Here is a 13,982-nt window from a genome sequence, read left to right as displayed (position 1 = left end):
GGTGTTTCTAGAGGAAAAAAACTTCCTGCGCCTAAATGAAACACTTCCGGGTCACGGATCCCTTCCGGGTTTCAAAATTACAAACAAAATTATTCATACGCTTAATCTACATATTTTTAAAAGAGGTTTTGATCTACTACCGAATAACTAGATAAATAAAGACTGTAATGTTAAGGTAGAAGGTTTGTAAATGTGTTTAGTCGAACCCAACACAAGAAACAAAACGCTTGGAAGAAAATGTTAATCTGCTCGTTTCTTCGATTTCGCAATTTCGCAATTTGAAATAGTTGAATACTCAAACACTTGAATCCGTGTATCATTCGTTTATCAGCTGCGGTTCTAGTCAGAGATGCTAAAGCAGATAATTAACAAATAAATATAGTTGGATTATATTAAAATAAATAAATAATGAAATGTGGATTAAATAGAAATTAAACAATTAATTCTAAATAGGACCCAGAGAAAGATAACCTCCGCCAGTTTGATATTATGACTCATTGACCGTGAAATCCCAATCCTAGGATTTGGACTCACGTTATTATACGTTTTGTTATTTGTTATTCAAGAAAAACTCACTACAGGTGGTTTGTTTCAGGATGTAGCTCCTTGATTATATCTTCAATGTTATGTCTACTCAATGTCATGGTAATCAGTCAAAACATTTATGTGTAATAGACAAAAGTAATCCTGATATCCAATGTGCAATTATGTAACAAGAAAATAATATCCAGATTTTTCTGTCGTGTGACTGACCATCAAATAATATACATTTGTATCTGGATCCAATATAAACGAGTCCTGCTATATAATATAGCATTACATTAAAGTGTTAGGGGCAGATACAAATATTTAAATATTGTGATTTTGAGATTTGAATATTTTATTCCTTGTGCATTCCTTATGCTTGCAACAACTGTGATGCACAAGATACACAAAGCATCAGTGAACTGAAAGCAGCACTCATGTGTATGGAAAATAAATATCTTTATTATTCTCATCTCTACACACAAACCCCCCTGCATCCTGCTGACATCAATAAAAAATACAACTCATCATAAAATACATCTTATTATTAATAGACATCGATCGAAATTTAAAGAAAAACACAATGTGTAATTAGGAGCGCGTGAAGGATTCTTGACCAGATTTTTAAAAGGCAAGTAGAGCTTCAAAGCTCAGTGAATGTCTAGTCGAGCAGGGATCCTGAATATGAAAGGGTTTATAAAAAATAAAAATCCAACAATCATTTAAAGAATCAAAGGTCCCATTAACATGGATTCATTTAGAGCAGTTACATGGCCAACAGTGAACACATGATGGTACCAGAGCCAGGTCCAATCTCTGAATAAAAACTGTCTGGAAGCTCAGAAGCATTAATAAGTGGACTTTGAGATTAGAGTGTCTTCCAAAATTCAAGGGCATGTACACATAATAATCAAAGACAACACATTTTTCAGTACAACTTGTGCTTTCAGTAGACAATTCCAAATATTATGCAAGTCTATGTGGAAATTTTCAGAGTCAGTATACCATTAACATATACCATTTTTCTTAAAAAAACAAAGACAAAAACATTAAGGACCTCGGTCACTGCCAGGTTTGCGTCTCCAATAACTGGTGGTATATCTATAGGGGCCTGTGAAGCATAACGCACAGTATTCAATGCTAACAATGACATTCTGTTTGGTGTTTGGTCAGTTCTGTGGAATATCTGCACCTGAAATAAAAGCTGGAGATGTATTTCATAAACTTCTAAAGTGGTGCAGGATGACTTCGCATCTGGAACACTAGCAAGGACTTATTGGATTAACATTAGTTTTTATTAGTATTCATGTTTATAGTATTGCACACAGGTTTTTCATGAGACATTGTTGCGCTAACACGCTACCAACACCAAGGTTTGGGGAACACTTTCCACTGATCTATCATCGTGAACTCCATCATTATTGCCATGACAACATACAGAAACCAGCTGCAGCTGCACATTTAACCTCAGACTGACCTTCACTGTATCACATAACCTTATCACCTGCTCTGTAACAAGCAGGACACTCACAAAGCAAACAATGAGTTAGAGTGTGAGATGAAGTCCCATTTTATTAAGATGTTTAGCCTTGCTTAGTACGATCAATGGTGGTTCAAAGTGAAAACTGGAGGCCGATTTCTATAGAGAAGAATAACAGCACAACCCCAAAGCAGCAGACTTACGTACCTTAGATTGTGTTTGTTGAGCGGTGTAGAGATCGGAAAACAGAAAGAGATATTTTGGTTTCAGTGGTTAACACCTGAATGGATGCACCTGTGATGGCCTCACATTAAAAACCGAGGAGAAGTTGACATTCATAACTCAAATATGATTGTATAGAGCCATTATTTCCATCTAGGATAAAGGTGTTTAGTGATCAATGGGGGCAACATTAAACATAACTTGTAAGAGGTAACAAACATGAACACATGATATTGACGAAGAATTCTGACAGCTGTAGGATCATAATTCCCCGAAACAGCAAAGAGTCTTTTTCAAGGTGAAATGGAGTTAACTAAGGAGTAAAACTCGGGAATCATTTCAGTTTCACAGAGCTCTGACAGCCACTGGTGGATGCACAGCCTCCAGCCTTTTGTGTCTAATGTTTAGTAATCTAGACAAAGCTTTTCTGACTGACTCGGGTGATGAGTTCAGCAGTTATCGAGTTCCTAATCAAGTAATTGAGCGAGGGTGTATTTCATCATCATCTTGTTAAAAATGATTATATGGGATTAGAGATGCAATATTAGACGATCTCACGCAAAGCACAATATTGAACCGCAGCAGACTCTACTCTTTGTGAAGGATAGGTGAATGCAACTCCTCCATCAAAGGCTTGAGAGCACTGATGAAATCATTACTCGGGCAATTAAAGTGTGGAAAATAGACTTCAGGGAGTCACACTGAAGTTAACAGCTCACTTTAGTGACACAGATTCCCTCTAGTGGCATCTGGTGGACTTCTGTCAGTTCTGAGATATCAACGTCTGCCTCTACCCCAATACAATGGAGGATTTATGCTGCAGCTGTTTCACACTAAAAAGCATTCGACTGGTTGAACACCAGCCGCACTATTCACAAGGCTAGCACTAACAGTCATTGCTCATCAAAATGCATTCTTAAAAATAGTCACTGTTTCTCTTTTTCCCCCCAATGGTGTAAGTTGCATTGCAGTGTAGGCAGAAATTTCACAGAAATACATTTAAAAACTTTGAACTAAACAACGGGAGGAAGATAAAATATTTCCTTTGATCACTTTTTGAATTTTCACAGTAATGCCCTAAAATGAGTTTCCACTCTGTGAAAGTGATACGATACAGATTACTCATTAATAGCATCATCAAGATATGACTTCTAATGTCCTGACTAGATCATTAGTAAGTGGTCGAGCCGGTTATGTACTATAGTACAAGTAGTGGCAGCGATAGTGGTTTTAGACCTAATAAAGAAACAGGATGTGAGAAAAGACAGCACAATGTTGCTTATTGTTCACAGGGACAGGCTAGTATTACCAGCATGCATTGCACCAGACACCAGAACCAATGTCCTCATTGTGCTCTGCATCCCGTCTGGCCCCGCCCTCCACTTCATCAGTGTTACAGACATACAGTGTTACTCATCTATACAGTGTTACAGACAGACAGTGGTGCTGCTCAGGCTGTGATTAAGGCTGCAGGTGAAAGGGGTGGTGCGCTGCTGTTCCCATGACTACAGGGGGTGTTGCCCTGAGGGCAGTGGGGTTGTGCATGGTGACACAGTAGCCATCAGCTCGCTGTAAATCTCCCGTCGGACCTCCTGGGTTACACTCTCTCGAATCTGGAAAATAAGAGGCAGAACTGGTGAAGAGTTCCTCAAGAGTTAAGTGTCATCTAATTTTTACTCGGGACTTACAGTCAAGAAAAAGGCTCTGCTGCTTTAGTGCTGAGAAGTGGAAGAGCTACGCTAATCACCACACGGCTCCAGCTTGAATATACAGAAATAAAAGTGAAGCCAAAAACTCCTGTAACTCCTCCAAGCATATACATGTCCACATGTAGAGACAGGCTATAAGCCTGGGGGGGGTCTGCATGTCATGGACATCTAGTAGATAGTCTGATTTCATTTGGCAAACATGATTCACATGCTGGTCAAAAATGTCTGACTCCTGTGCATGATAACTGGGTAATAACAGCTTGATGAATTTGAGCTACATTATTAGAAATATTTCTGCAGGTTATATTTTTTTCTTGCCGCTTGAGCATTTGACAGATGAGCAGCTACATTGTGAATTTGCTTCTAAGATGAGGCTAGATTTTATGATTTATGTGTGATCTGCAACCAGAGAAAAGTTCCCATTTTATTTGGTTCAATGACACATTCATTCATTTATTCTTTCTTTATCTTCTTGAAGATGAGATGACTCTAATCGCCTTGGCTTCAGCCGCTTTATCTGAAAAAGATTTGCTGGAACATTTGATTTATAATAATCGTGAGGTACATTGCCGTTGTCAGTGTTTTGATAACTCTAAATCAACCACAGCGAGTGTGAAATAGTTCAGATGAATAGTTCACAAGAAAGCTGCATGGAGCTCCCAAACAGGAATGATCTGATCTCGCACTGCAGGAGCAAATTACAAGTGAATTCACAACAGAGTAAAATAACTGGCAGGCTGTTACCTGCCTGATGAGATCCTGAAGGCTTCCCAATCCAACTCCTGCTGCTACCACCTCCAGTGGCTTGTCTCCTACTTCTCCTCCGCCTGTATCTCTTGGTCCATCCTCTTCCTCAACATACGTGTTGGGTCGAGGAGGTGGTACGGGGGTGATGTTAATTGTTGTCCGGTAAATGCCTCGTTTCTGCTCATGAGCTCCTCCTCCTCCTCCTCCTCCTCCTCCTCGGACGGGACTGGAGGATCGGGAGTCATTGTTGGAGAGGGATTGACGACTACAGGAGATCTCTGATTGGAGGAGGAGCTGTTCTCTGAGGAGATCTGACACCTGGACAGTACAAGCCAGCATTGAGCGTTATTGGTGCTGTATTACAAGCCAGTTCCAACTGGCTGGGGAATGCTTTAAGTCAATGCAGCAAGACGAACGTGTGTGAACTGACCGGCTCCATGGCTCTCAATGCAGCAGCAGTGGACAGACTCTCGTTACTGCTGCCTCGATGGAGACCCTAAGGAAGATGGGGACTGAGTGCATTGCTACGTTCATCCATTTAGATAAACTGACACAGCACATGCGTTTTAAAGTTCAAAGGAATGTTACGTATAAACTTAGTTTGTATGTACCGGTACTGCATATACTGCGTGAGTGTGGGTCTACTGTACACGCCATTTGTGTTTATATCATGTATGTATTGTCTCTTTTCAATATACATTTAGAGTTTGAAGACTGTGAGTACATCGTATGATCAATACAGTGTACACAGAGTCAATATATTAATGGGTATATGCATGCATCTGAATATGTTGTCAATAACCTATGATGCTTTGTGTGCCTGATCTGCATTGTGTCATGCGAGTATTTATCCCGTGTTGTATTTTCTGTGTGTGTATCCTGTGTCGTGTAATTTTGACAGTATGTACAGGGTAGAATGTGTATTTGCGGTTATACTCTGTGTTGCTTGTATGTACCCTTTAATTTGTGTGCTGTGCATTTAGAGTACATCTTGCGATTTATGTTTTTTATGTTAACGTTGTTCCTAGGGTTCATTGTTTAACCAGTCTTGTGTGTTTTGTGCATATATACTGTGGATAGTCTGGATCAACCAGGTCTCCGGAGATCTGAGGAAGAAGAGGCAGAGCAGAGCGAGAGCCACAGACACTAGGATAGGGTGAAGTGGAGAACGTTGATTTGATGTGGCGACCCCTGATGGTACAAGCCAAAAGTACAGTAGTAGTAGCCATGTGTTGTGTGTGTACACACTTTACATATGGGATCCTGTCTATACAGTCTACTGCATGAAAGTATACCACGTGTTTCCTGTGTATATACTCTGTTTTTATATGTTGTGCGTAACGTGTGGTTTACCCTATACTGCGTCTGATGTGTCAGTGCCATCAGTCTGTCTTCCAGCTGTTGTTCCAGCTCCTGTAGCTCCTCTCTGACCGATGACCTCAGGGACTGAAGATGCTCCACCTCCAGTCTGTGTACACATACACCAGGTTAGTTTTACATCATCGTATCAAAGACATTTATTTTGTTTTATAGGTCACCTGTCAGCAGGGCTTAGATGTTTATAGACAAAAGCCTGCTGTCGAGTGATTGACGTCTCCAGATCCATCATCTGATTCCGGAACAAATGCAGATTTTGCCTTCTCTGTTGCAATTCTGACAAAGACTAAAAATAAAGAGAAAGACATTATGACAGAGCTATAAGGAAATGGATGTCCTCATTGAAATTGTGATTTCAATGAGGACATCCTAAAGGCTGACTATCCCACCCCTCTGTCTACATCCAAAACACCCAAAGCTGTGCGTAATAGAGGAATAGGGTAAAGGAGACAGTGACGAAGAAGAGGAGGAAGACGGATGCATCAGCAGCGAGAGAAGAAGGAATGGAAGACTTTAGGATTGAGAGTAGGGATTTTAAATGTTGGGATGAAGCAAGGCTAGAAGCTTAGGAGCAGGATTCAAGTTGTTTTATAACGGAGGAGATAGAAAGAGGAATGGAGGAGGGGTTATCTTGAAGGAAGCGCTTGTGCAGAGTGTTCTAGAAGGAAGCAAATGTCGAATAGACTGATGTGTTTGAAGCTGGAGATTGAGGGTTTCATGTTGAATATTGTTGGTAGGTACGCTCCACAGGTAGGATGTGAGTTAGAGGAGAAGGAGAAGTTCTGGAGTGACTTGGCAGAGTGGATCTAGAAGTGGAGGAGATGAAGATGCTGAGGTTCTCCTTGGGAGTGACCAGGTTGGATAGGATTAGCAATGAGAAAATAAGAGGGACAGTGAAGGTTAGACGTTTTGGAGATAACGTCAGAGGACAGACTTCGATGGTTTGGACATGTTCATTGATGTTGCGCGAAGTTGCGCCTTATAACCAGGTAGGTTTTAAAACACCGTAAACGCTGCGTTGTCATGCACAAGAAGAAGAGACATGAGATTGAATTTAAAAGGAGCAATTCAAACGTGATTTGGAGTGGCAGTACCTGAGGGCTGGGCCGAGTTGCTTTATACTCATTGTACTCATCTGCGGCATCGGATTGGTTCTGGAAGGACATGAAAGCCTGGTCAGGACAGGAAATGAACACAAGCTGCCAAAAGTATTAACTGAAGCTGACCAAGTAAAAGCAGGTCACTCAAAATGTAACTGTCAGTAAACTACAAAGAGTACTGGCAAGGGTTTATGATCTCCATCATACAAATGTCGTGAAAAACGTTGTATAGCGCTGGTGATTAGCCGCCTCCAATTTAAGGACTGAGTGAAGATCTTCAAACACAAACTAAAAGTAAAAATAATTAAGGTTGAAGTTAGAGCAGTCAGACACTTAAACCAAACATACTTACAAAAAAAAAAACCCAAGCTTTCTGAAATTATCATCTGCCTTTGTATCCCTTTACCACATTAAACTAACAAAGCCAGATAAGAAAGACTGAAAACAGGTGGCAACAGCTAGCCTGGAACTGGTGGGGCCAGTTCTCGACAACCAGGGAAAAACTAAAGCAAACAATTAACTGAGAACAATGTTCAGAATTACAGGAAGACCTTGTGCACACATTAACAAATTAGCTTTGACAGGAATGCCTTGTGTACATCTTCACTCCCGGAAGCAATCCAGTACAACTAAAGTCTAGTACTGATGGCCAATGAACAGCACTATCGCAGGTTCAGGGCCTTGCTCAAGTCCAATGAGGTGATTTCTCCCATTAACATCCATCCAGCTGGTCACAAGCTCACTTCGAAGTGACCTACTGGATGAGTTGAGAGAATATTAGGTAACAAGGTCTTTTGGGACTGGGACAGAAGAGAACTAACCTGGTTAAGACTCTGAACTGTTCCTCTGATGTCATGCAGAACTTTCCTGAGCTGCATTTCAGTGCTAGACAGCGCTGGAGATGTACGGCCCTGGTGGATGCTTTGACCTGGGCCAAAGGTGGAATCAAGGCCTGGGAGAAAGCCAGGAGGAGGAGGAATGTGCCCTGGGTGGAGGCTGTGTTCCTGCGCCAAAGCTGGATACTGGGTGATGGGGTGGGGGAAAGCCAGGTTTGGGTTCATGTTGTACCCATGCAAATCAAGGTAGGGTGAAGCAACTTGCAAGCGGTGAGGCATGACAGGGTAAGGCAGCTGATGACCGTAGAGATGATTGAAGCTCTGGGGGTGAAATACTGGAGGTCCTGGGTGTGGGTTTCCCAGACTGACATTGTGAGGAGGCGCAAAAGTTGATGGTTGATGAAAGTTGGTGAGGCTTCCATGCTGGGACATTGTGGGAGTTATAGGCTGTTGGAGACTGCTGAGACTACAATGGTGATGCAAGGAGGGATTGTAATTGTGAAGGTTAGGAAGACTGGCGTATGACTGGAAAGGGGAGGGGTACTGCGGAGGAGGGTACAGAGTGAAGGGGTGTGGGCTAGGGTTAAGATTGGGACTAGGAACGGGGCTTGGATTTAAATATTGAACAGCAGGGTTAGGATAAGGGAAAACTATTTGGTTTTGGTGCTCCCTGTGATTCTGGAAATGGCTCATACTGGAGGAGAGCTCAGGAATGCTCTGGGTACTCCCAATTTGAACGCGATTTCCTGGTAACCAATCAGGAAGAGGACTGGAGCTACGCAATGAACGAGTTGACTGCATCAGATTTTGTGGTATGGGCTTTGGCGGAACAGAAGCTTCCGTGGGAAGCATGTGCTGGTTATGAGAGCCAGAGGAGGCAGGCTTTATGACCAGAGTAGAGAGACAACTGCTTTTCTCCTCCTCCTCCACCCCATCTGTCTCTCCAGACTCCTGGGTATATTTGAAGGAGTAGCTTGGCTGGGTGCAAGACACCTGGCCTTTTCCAAACTTGATACTGACCGAGGACACAACCCTAGTAGGTAAGAGGAATGAGGAGGGCAGAGAGGAGGACCTCTGCAAGGGAATACCATGTCCTCGTCCTCGTCCTCGTCCTCTCTGTGGGGTTTGAGGTGTATCATCAGCCTGATGTTCAACCCACTGCCCTGCTCGGCTCAGCCCAAACTGTTTGGCTCGTTTTAGAGCTCTGTAAACTGGAGAGGATGGACTATCCAGCAGTTCATGCTGTTTGTGGGAACCATTCTCTGAAAGTGCTCCCCCAGTCGGGGTTTTTGTGTCTGCAGTAGTGTGAGTGTGGCTCAGAGAGTCTCGTGGATCCTCTGTCAAGGCAGACTGATCCTGGGTGCGTTGTGCCTCTGATTGCGGCTCTTGTTTTGATGTAGTCAAAGTCTTGCTAATTTCTGCTTCAGTTTGAGCATCAGTCTGCTCCACATGATCAATTGTTTCCTCCTCCACAGTCTCCTCCTTCTGCATTTCAATTGTTCTGCTAAAGAAGAGCTGGTGGGATATGTACTGTGGTATCAGCTCTGAGGTCTGATCACGGTCGCCTTCTTCTTGGGAGCTACTTGTCTCAGGAACCTCATAATCAGGCCTCGTCTCCTCCTCTGTCTTATCCGGTAGATCAAACACTGGTTGGTCAAGTGCAATGGGTGTGGCAATATCTTGTGAAGGGTGTGATGTGACAGTGGTCTCGCTGTCACAGCTGTCAACACTCTCCTGCACCTAGTTGCAATCAAACAATGAATTATCAGTATTAAAACCGGTACACAGAACACGAACTAAAAAAATGAAGCCTTTAAAAGTAAAGCACAGCTGAAAACAAGCACAAAATGACTCTGAATAACTGCCATTTCTTGGCATCCCAGACAACGAGTCCAACGAGATCCCAAATAGAATTGTAAACACATTGTTGAAACGCAAATATCCTAAAACAAAAGTTTCAGCACGCACCCTACCTGTAAAAGGCGTAAGAACCTGAAGGCATAGCATTTGTTTAAAGCCAAACAATTTCACATTAGAGCTGAAAGAAACCCTTGCCGTTGAAACTTCGGCAGAGTGCTCTCCGGTGTGTTTCTCGTGACTTCTCGCTAGCAGGTAATCGCTGAGGTATGCAAATATCACAAGTTTTTTTTGGTTTGTCTAGAGGCATGTGCAGGCATGTGCCGACGTACCAACACTAGCTTCAAGGCCAACTCTGTATCAACACTACATTTTGTTTTTTTAAACACATTTGGAATATTGAGGTTTGCGTTAGGTTGCATATTGCCATTTTAAGTGTTTTTTTTTTTAACCGATGGATCTTTTTAATAATAAAAAAAAAGTATTTATCTTTTAGAGTTGTTTAGGATTGTGCCATTTTGTAAACTGAAAACAACCTTACTTAATGTTCCAGTAGGCATTTGGGGAAAACTGTTAACCTGCCACTGGTTTAATCTACTCACAGTAGCAGAGTAATATAAATGCTCATGATCAATATCATTCAGGGGTTAAAAGATGCCACAAGCTAATATGATGGGACATGAGCTAAATGAGGAGATGGAAAGAAGCCTGCCACACAAATATATGTTCATTTCTTGGATTGATCTAATGTTTGTGAATTACTGAATAATTGTATGTCTGTTCACCAGTTATTTGGATGACACCATGAGTAAGATTGGAAGGAAGGTTGACTGAACTCCTTACAACGTCATGGCAACAGGCCCACATTACACAAACAAACATGTTTGGGAACCACAGTTTAATAATCTGGAACAACACATTTTTATTTAAGAAGCTAATTATATATTCTCACTTTAAATGTTTCTCTCAAAAGCACCTACAATTGTATTTAATTACGATGTGCAACATTCCCCCATTTAAATCTGCGTCACAGAAAGCTTCAGTAGAATACAAATTAAATTACTGATTTACTCTGCAACAAACACACACTAAAATATGGAGGTTTTAAGTATGGCCTCTTTCTATGTACAAGAACAAAATAAATACAATTATAATTGACTTGCATTGGACAGGTTTAATTAGTTAATCCCTTTATGCTGTAGAGATAACAGATAAAAGTGGTTTTGAAAGACAATTGTTTACAAAAAGGTTAACTATTCTCGACCCTGCCACAAGGTCTCACTACACACCATAAAATCAATCTCCAGTTCACATCTTATTAATCTGACGGGACATTTCTCATCTTTGTGTATTTATACTATAACTGGAATCATTCATTCATTCATTGTCCCAACCGCTTAATCCGTTATCGGGTCGCGGGCCAAGCTGGAGCCAATCCCAGCAGTCAATGGGCGAGAGGCAGGGTACACCCTGGACAAGCCGTCAGTCCATCGCAGGGCAACACAGAGACAGACAACCAGCCACACACACACTCACACCTACGGGCAATTTAGTGTCACCGATCAGCCTAGGCTGCATGTTTTTGGTGGTGGGAGGAAGCCGGAGAACCCGGAGAGAACCCACGCAGACACGGGGAGAACATGCAAACTCCTCACAGAATGGCCACAAGTCGGAGACGAACCCGCGACAGTGCTTACCACTGCGCCACCGAGCCGCCTTAACCGGAATCATATTAATCATAAGTTCAAATAAGGTTAAGGTCCAAGTTGGTGATCTAAGAGATAATGGAAGATAAAAGAAGGAAAGACATTAAACAAAATACACAAACCTTGAGGTAGCTGTTGGAGTCAGCAGAGGGCTCCTCAGCAAAGCCGCTGCTGTCAGACTGCTGACTGCCTGTCCTGAACAGATCTGACAGAGACACAAACAGAAATACCAGGATTGTTGTAGTGCCTCTTCTACCCAGCTGGTGGCAGGGTAGGATCATTTATAGTGAGCACAAAGCCCAGGGAAGAGGACAGTCTGGTATCACTAGTTTAATTATGAAACGGGAAACAAACACAGAAACAGTGTTACCGTGCAGTGCGTTCTCATGTAAACATATTCATAGGGCAGGATAGATTTAGAATCCCACAGAAGCATACAGAGATACTGCAGAGATTCCAGTTTGTTTGTTTTTTTAAATAAAGAGTTCAGAAAACCAGAGTCAGTGATGGCAAAAAGATGAAGACATAAATTAAAAGATCCGAGTGATTTCAGATTTCATTTAAACAAATTCACAAAAATGTGTCAATTTACTATTTTTAACTGAAACTAGAAAATAAATAACCGTATGAAAACTGTCGTGTACGGACACATGGCTGAATGAACAGTCTATGCTCCTGCACAGCTTCCTTGTATGTACAATGGGGGAACAGAGTATTTGGCAGCCACCAATTGTGCAAGTTATCCAACTTAAAAAGATGAGGTCTGTAATTGTCATCACTTCAGCTGTGAGAGACAGAATGTGAAAAGAAAAAAACATCCAGACAATCATTCGTCCCACTGCATGTAATGTAGCAGACAATGACAAAATGCTAAACAACACGCTAATGAGGTTTTCACTGGTGTCTGTTTGCTGTTAGCAGCATTAGACAATATTCTTCATGGCGTTTCCTGAAACCTGGCGGCAGACTATGTGCTAAAGAAGAAACCATGAAATCTGGAGTACATCCAGATAAAGTCTCACTTCATCATTCAGGAACTATGAATGCAGGCAATATGATTCTCCATTTAATTCAATGGGGTTGATGGAGGGATCAGCATTACGGAGCGCTCCTGTAATTTGTTTTTAAGCAATAGACATCTACTTTACCTCCACTGAAATTCACCCACAGCAAGTACATGCTAAACATCGTTAGTCTTATTGATGACAAAGAGGAAGCAAAAGTGCAACAAGTATTTCTGCCAATGATCAATAGAGTGAGTGACAATAGTCCATTCTTCTTCAGGCAATAGTAAAACTCCATGTAGCACTTTGAACACGAGTCAAACAGAGTGAACTCAGAGGTTAAGATGAACTCACCGTTGGTTTTGGAAGTTCTGCTTGTTACAGCCTCGTCTTCATTACTCTGTATCTGACAGACAAACAGGAAGTACTAGGATTAGAATAGAACTAAATAACAAGAAGGTGCAATTCACACTGGTTTTAAAGTTTGTTGTCCTTGTCTGTCTTCAGAACAGCTACGTAACTAGCAGCGTTGCTCCTCTTCTATGCATGACTAGCCAGTCAGTAAGTGAGCAGACTGAACACACACAGCACCAGAGACCAACAGGATAGAAGACATTACATTTCCCTTCAATGGGAGCAGTTTGGAGAATCACATGTTGATAATTGAAATCCAATATTGATTTCAGCTAAATCCGAGTACGAAGAACCAAAGAGAGCCCAATGGAACATGTACCTCCTCCATATCAAAAGAGTCTGCATTCTCATTGCGAAGCTGAGTCAGCTGGGGAGGGGCCAAGACGAGGGGAACTTTCTTTGGGCTTGAAGTCAGCTTTTTATCTTCTTGCTCCTCCTCTTCCTCCTCTTTGACCACCTTAGTCCCCTCAGACTTGCTCTGATTGGCTGATTGAACATCAGGTGACTCTGGCTGATGCTCTCCATTGGCTGATGTTCCAACACCATCCTGTTCAGGACTGATTGGAGAGGTTATCAATTAGTCAGACTGAAATTCACTTCCCATTCATTTCCATCAAATTAATTTGACTGCTAAAAATAAACTTGTTTCTTCCCACATTACAAAATGGATGTTTAGTCTGTGACATGTTTAAGATTTTTGAAGCCGAATTAAACAGTTTTTATGGAACGAATATGACAAAGAAAAAAAAAAGCTCATACCTGAAAACTTCACGCCGTCATTCCCACATTAATAACAACCCCTAATTATCTTGTGACCCCCCCCCCCCGGTTAGGTATTGAGCCTTGAGTTCGAAGCAGGACTAAACAAACAGTAAAATGCTACATAAAAGTATGAACAGAAGCATCTTGTTATTAAAAAGCTAACAGCCAATATTAATCTTAATGTATAATATGAAAGGCAGAGGGGATTGTTTCTTCCTGAATGAGAAGTATGTATGAGCAGTA

The 13,982-nt window shown here is 41.7% G+C and overlaps 1 protein-coding gene across 1 annotated transcript in view; it reads right to left on the bottom strand.

Moving 5' to 3' along the window:
* Positions 1–3,732: 3,732 nt before the first annotated feature.
* itprid2 (ITPR interacting domain containing 2) overlaps positions 3,733–13,982 on the bottom strand; it is a 29,460-nt gene continuing 19,210 nt past the window's right edge. Inside the window, exons 12-21 of the mRNA XM_068746346.1 lie at positions 13,297–13,534; positions 12,918–12,969; positions 11,682–11,764; positions 7,982–9,736; positions 7,155–7,214; positions 6,222–6,346; positions 6,037–6,151; positions 5,114–5,179; positions 4,681–5,001; positions 3,733–3,840 (exon numbers count right to left, since the gene is read on the bottom strand). Coding sequence (XP_068602447.1) covers positions 3,733–3,840; positions 4,681–5,001; positions 5,114–5,179; positions 6,037–6,151; positions 6,222–6,346; positions 7,155–7,214; positions 7,982–9,736; positions 11,682–11,764; positions 12,918–12,969; positions 13,297–13,534 — 2,923 coding nt within the window. The remainder of the gene's footprint in view (positions 3,841–4,680; positions 5,002–5,113; positions 5,180–6,036; positions 6,152–6,221; positions 6,347–7,154; positions 7,215–7,981; positions 9,737–11,681; positions 11,765–12,917; positions 12,970–13,296; positions 13,535–13,982) is intronic.

This window comes from Brachionichthys hirsutus, chromosome 12 (genome assembly GCF_040956055.1).
Source record: "Brachionichthys hirsutus isolate HB-005 chromosome 12, CSIRO-AGI_Bhir_v1, whole genome shotgun sequence".
In the NCBI taxonomy this organism is placed as follows: domain Eukaryota; kingdom Metazoa; phylum Chordata; class Actinopteri; order Lophiiformes; family Brachionichthyidae; genus Brachionichthys; species Brachionichthys hirsutus.
This window is presented reverse-complemented; position numbering and strand designations above follow the sequence as displayed.